General features: G+C 37.3%; 1 protein-coding gene across 9 annotated transcripts in view; it reads left to right on the forward strand.

Moving 5' to 3' along the window:
- Pde7a (phosphodiesterase 7A) overlaps window positions 1-6,000 on the forward strand; it is a 105,515-nt gene extending 99,515 nt beyond the window's left edge. For 3 of the 9 annotated variants that reach the window (XR_013088921.1, XR_013088924.1, XR_013088926.1), the window contains 2 exons: window positions 1,589-2,782; window positions 4,452-5,999. Coding sequence is in view for 2 of the 9 variants with exons in the window: in XM_076835931.1 (XP_076692046.1) it covers window positions 1,589-1,794 (206 nt within the window). In the remaining 7 variants the exon portion in view is untranslated. Of the gene's footprint in view, window positions 1-423; window positions 583-1,588; window positions 3,772-4,451 lie in introns of those variants that run through there. The other 6 variants (XR_013088925.1, XR_013088927.2, XR_013088922.1 and 3 more) reach the window with 5 other exon arrangements.

A 6,000-nucleotide genomic window follows, 5' to 3' on the forward strand; every position in this document is an offset into this window, starting at 1 on the left:
TGAGTCATGTGTAACAAATATAATTTTCTTTGTTGTTAGTTTTGCTGAATAGTTCCTGGGTAAGAGTGAGGTATTTGGCAAAGCACCCTGTGAAATTTGTACAGATAGAGGTAGCTGTGCTTGAAGGGTCCCAATTGACAGAGTGTACCTCTGAGAGGCAGCTGCATGCCTGTGCCCACATCCCTGGCCTGTGTATTTTTATCTCAACCTATTGTAACAATGGCAAGAATCACATAAAATGAATCGTGTAAACACCTACAATAATAAGGTTCTACATTTGGGTACAAGCCCTCAACTGTTGGTGATTAACTGTAAAGGCCTGACTCAGCAGGACATGGTGGCTAGAGGATAGCTGCCAAAAGCTGCTCTGTTCTTGGGCTGTATTAATGACATTCTTCTCTGTTATCTCTTTCTCCTCACCAGAACATAAGCTCCTTGAGGGTAGAGATGTTGTGTTTTGTTCACTACTGTATCCCCAGCCACCCTGGATGGAACAGTGCCTGCCTGACAGTAGAATCTCAGTTAGTATTATGTGGAGGGAATGAATCAATAAAAGAAAGTTTATTGCAGATCATCATAACTGTTCAGTTACTATAATTATGTACACTTAAAAAAAATATCAACTATAAGACCATATAGGATTTTCCTAATTAAAAATAGTTTGGGATAATTCCTTTAATTTCAGTGAGATCCATCTGTGGTCCACATATTTTACTTCAAGAAAACTCTTAAATGTGAAGACTCAGAAATACTGTGTACTAGTGTGCTCTGTTTATTTCTCACTTTATTAACAGGTCAGAATTTTAGGAAGATAATGTGTATGTTTTGATTTGATTGATAAGCTATTTCCTAGGAGGCTTCTTTGGACTAAGTGAGATAGTACTTTGTATGAAATCAGATATGATGTGCAGTAGAGTATTGTATAACCTACAGATACAAACAATTCTGAAATGACTTGTTCTCCTTTTCTATGAATTAAGCTCCATCAATTGTACGATTTATTTATTAAATAGGACCCTGGCGCACTTTTGGTGTTCACTGCAATAATTTTTAAAAGTTAATCTCCCCTGTTATCTTTAAGCTGATTAATTCTTCTTCTGAGTTTTAGTTCTAAAGTTAATTAGACAAATTGTCCAGTTATTATCAAGAGAGGTTTCTGTCCCTGAGGGGTAAAGCAGTGAGTTCACCAGTTCCAGTTCTGGCCTTGGCACCCACCTCCTGGAGGAGACACCCCATCTTGGCTTCCAGTTGTCTCACTGCGAACTAAACTTTGAGTTGTGTTGTCCTAGTATCCTCAGAGTCCATGTGGCCAGTGCATGTTTGCATAAATATTAAGATGTGGTTGTTCAACTGAGAGACATAATCAGGAAAGACTTAATGTTTACCAGTTTACCTTTAGGTAAAGTTCCATCGAGTTTTTTAAGGAATAGAGTCTTCAGAGAAGATGTGTAAATTATACATGAACACACATATTTAGAATTTTTGAAAAGATTTAGGTAGTATTGGAATAGGATTTAAGAAGGTTAATGTCATCTAGATCTCTAAATTGCGAGCATTCGTTAATAGCTGTTTTCTCTTATTTTTCAAGGTTTTATGACTTACCTAGTGGAGCCGTTATTTACAGAATGGGCCAGGTTTTCAGACACAAGGCTATCCCAGACAATGCTTGGACATGTGGGACTGAATAAGGCCAGCTGGAAGGGGCTGCAGAGAGAGCAGTCCAGCAGTGAGGATGCCGATGCTGCATTTGAGTTGAACTCAAAGTTATTACCTCAGGAAAACCGGTTATCATAAACCCTGAACCAGTGGGACAGACTGCCTCCCGGAGGTTTTTAGTAATGTGAAACGGGGTCTTGAGGTGAGAGAACTTACTCTTGACTGCCAAGGTTTCCAAGTGAATGATGCCAGCATTATTTATTTCCAAGATTTCCTAAGTTGGATCATTTGAACCCACTTTTTAATTATAAGACCTGAACATACAGCAATATGCTTTTGGCTTTTGTGTGAAACCTTGAATATGCAAAGCCCAGCAGGAGAACCCGAAAAGAGTAAAAAAAGAAGTTTCTCAGTGTGCCACGCATTTTTCAAAGCATTTACTCTTCAAACATGAAACTTGAACTGAATCTTTCAGCAGCAATCTCTTGGAATTCAACCAGTCTGATGCAACATTGTGTATCTGTACCTTCCACTAAGTTCTCTCTGAGAAAAAGGAAATGTGAAGTGCCCAGCCTCTGCTGCCTCTGGCAAGACTCAGTGTTTACAAATCAACTCTGAAAATATTGGTTCTAAATTGCTTTGGAGCATGATTGTGAAGGAACCACTAAAAAAAAAAAAAAAAAAAATTTAAAGATCAAACTTTAGACTGCAGCTCTTCCCCCTGTTTGCCTTTTTTCTTCTTTGGATGCCACCAAAGCCTCCTGTTTGCTGTATTTTATTTTGTGCACTGGAAGCTGAGCATTTATTCCAGTGCATTTATCATAGAGTACCGCCAAGCTTCTACTCCAGTGCTGTTTGGCAATGCAGTTTTTTTTAACTGTTAGTTTTTAATTTGGGGTGGGAGGGGAGGAACGCCAATGTCCTAGCTGTGTTATGATTCTGCAGTGAAGACATTGCATGTTGTTTTCACTACTGTACACTTGACCTGCACATGCAAGAAAAAGGTGGAATGTTTAAAACACCATAATCAGCTCAGGGTATTTGCCAATCTGAAATAAAGTGGGATGGGGAAGTGTGTCCTTCAGATCCAGGGTACTAAAGTCCCTTTCGCTGCAGTGAGTGAGAGGTATGTTGTGTGTGAATGTGTGGATGTGTGTTTGCGTGCATGTTTGTGCATGTATGACCGTGCATGTGTTATGTTCATCCATGTGGGAAAGGATTGGAAATGTAAGCTTTTATTTATTATTTTAGAATGTGACATAATGAGCAGCCACACTTGGGGGAGGGGGAGGTAGGTAAGCTGTAACAGATTGCTCCAGTTGCCTTAAACTATGCACAAAGCTAAGTGACCAAACTTCTCGTTTTGATTTGAAAAAAGTGCATTGTTTTCTTGTCCCTCCCTTTGATGAAACGTTACCCTTTGATGGGCCTTTTGATGTGAACAGATGTTTTCTAGGACAAAATTTAAGGACTAATTTTAAACTTAAAACATTCCACTTTTGTAATTTGTTTTAAAATTGTTTTATGTATAGTAAGCACAACTGTAATCTAGTTTTAAGAGAAACCGGTGCTTTCTTTTAGTTCATTTGTATTTCCCTTGTTACTGTAAAAGACTGTTTATTATGTTTACAGTTTGTTGCAACAGCCATTTTCTTGGGAGAAAGCTTGAGTGTAAAGCCATTTGTAAAAGGCTTTGCCATACTCATTTTAATACGTGCCTGTTGCTGTTAACTTTTGATGAATAAAAACCTATCTTTTCACATTTTTATCTTTGAGATTTACCTTATAACTCAATCCTTTGGAAATCACAATGCTAAATTACTAGGAAGCCAGGGTTAGCTGTTTGGCTCTTGGGTTCATTCATCAGATGTTAATTCAGTCAGAGCTATGTGCCAGCACCATCCTATGGGGTTATCTACTATTATCTGCACATTACTAGTGTGCATGCTGAGGCCTGGTTACATAGTTTGCTCAGAGTCTTGACTAGTAACATGGTAGAGGTCAGCTATGATCCGGCTCTTGACTCCACAGCCTTTTGTACCCATAGTTAGGAACTGCATAAGACATTACCTCTTGGCCTTTTTAAAGGAAGGTAGTAAGAAATAGCCACTCATATTAATGTAAGAATGATACCACTGGGCCTTTCCTACATCTTCCTAGTTCTATGTTCCTTTGTTATAAGGGACATGGTGCAAACTTTAAAGTCAAACATATTTGGCATTTGTATTAAAGAGTGATTTGTCCAGTGGAAATATAATGGAAGCCACTTCAGTAATTTTCAATTTTCTAGCAGCCACATTTGAAAAAAAAAAAAAAAGAAATAGATGGAATTAATAACATTTTACTCCATTATATCCAAAATATTTTATTTCAACCTATAGTCAATTTTAAAAATAATGATCTTTTTACACTTTTTAAAAAATCTAGTGTGTATTTTATACTTACTAGCACATCTAAATTCAAATTAGCCACATTTTGAGTGCCCAATCCCCACATGTGGCTAGTGGCTAACATATTGAACAGCATGAGCACAGACCTTTGGGGATAGCAGAATTTTTACCAGGGGAAGGCCAAATGGCCACTCTTACTAGTGGCATCACCTTAGCAAATTTGATATGTCCAGGGTCTGAAAGGTCCGGAGTAGAAGCTTACAGACATTTGTCAGCACATGAAAAATAGAACTGTTTCATGGCAAAATCACATTAACCAAGCTCACAGTAACTGATATTTTTTAAAACTATCAATATTTTAATTCAAAATGAGAAATGTAACTATCAATCATTCTCTCCCTTTAGGCAAATCTTCTTGAGAAGTCAAATTATGAACAGCCGGTTCACTTGGTGAGCATGGATTCTGAGCAAGGGAAGCAAGTTGCCTCATGCATCCATCTCCTTATGGAGATAGTCCTGCTGATATTCATGTTTGTGGACCAGGGTACCCTCTTCCCCTGGAAGATGATAGATATTCTCTGCCAGTAGTTACTTCTCCACATTAGCTTCTGATTGGCAACTCCGTTAGATGTCATTCCCTTCAACATTGTTTCAGTTGAGCTTACCTAGGCTCCGTTCTACCTGTATGTGCTTACTTCTGCTCTGATCAATTGTTTGTAGTTTAATACTCAAAAGATTAGCTTACAGTTTCCACATTCTCAGGGGGACACCTTGGTGTTGCTTCCATTTTCCTATCAGTGTAATAAATCCATTTAAAAGTCATGTTTTGTTATGTATATGTGGGAAACATCTTTTATAGCCCTGCTTTTTAAAGGGGGCATATGTTCCTTGAACATTGAATTTTGTAGAAAATTTTGAGGATACAAATATTAAGATCACATTTTTTAAAAATAAGCAAATATGGAACAATGTAAAGTCCACATGAATTTTTAAGATAAAATAGGAGACTTTAAAGAATTGTTAAGCATGTAACAGCCCTTTCAGGCTCTTGGCCTAATACTTCACTGGTGAGGGAATCTATTCTTTATGGATTAAGGTCCTTGGAAAGCAAATCTTGACAAGTCCCAGCTTAATGACAAAAATTGGTTCCTGATCAATGTTTGTACTCACTGTAAATGTGATGGTTTGTAATGATCCTCTTTGTATAAATAGTAACAATTACATTTTATGTCCTTTGCAAACATGGGAAATATCCTTGTACCTGGTGTACAGGTTAGAGGTGCTAGTAACTCCTTCAAGATTCCAAAAAGGGTCTCTTTTTTCCACAATGCTTTCTTCGCTTTTATTAAGCTTTCTATTTTCTTAAAACTTTAAAATTTTCACATCAGAAGTTTCCAGTGTCTCCAAACATCTATAAATATTTTAATGTATAAACTTTGTTTAAATTCCCTATCAGTACCTGCTGATTGAGAAAAGACACAATTACCAATAATAACTAATATGAATTAATATTGCTTTTAAGGAAATATGCATACTAGTCCCTACAGCATCAACATACATTTAAAATATAGTAGAATAGACATGTGCAGCCACTTCCTGTCAAGGTCCTAAATATGACCTGTCATTTCAAAAACCCTGAAGGGTCCATGGTCTAAAGGTGGGGGCGAATTGACAAAGGGCACATAATGGGTCTCTATCTTCCTGGTTCCTCTACTTAGCATAGGGCTGGTATAAATTGGACTATCAGTAAATATTTGTTGAACAAATTAATGTTGAATTAATGTTCCCTTTTTACCTATCAGATTATCACTAAGAGAAATTATACTGAAACTAGTCTGTTTGTGCTGAAGTCATGTGGTAAGCAATATCTGAGTTCCTGTTGTGTACAGAGCATGGCACTGAATGTAATAAAAGGGGTTTTAAAATTGAAAACCATGGTCTCTGTTCTCGAAGT

Source organism: Callospermophilus lateralis, chromosome 16, assembly GCF_048772815.1.
Source record: "Callospermophilus lateralis isolate mCalLat2 chromosome 16, mCalLat2.hap1, whole genome shotgun sequence".
Lineage (NCBI taxonomy): Eukaryota > Metazoa > Chordata > Mammalia > Rodentia > Sciuridae > Callospermophilus > Callospermophilus lateralis.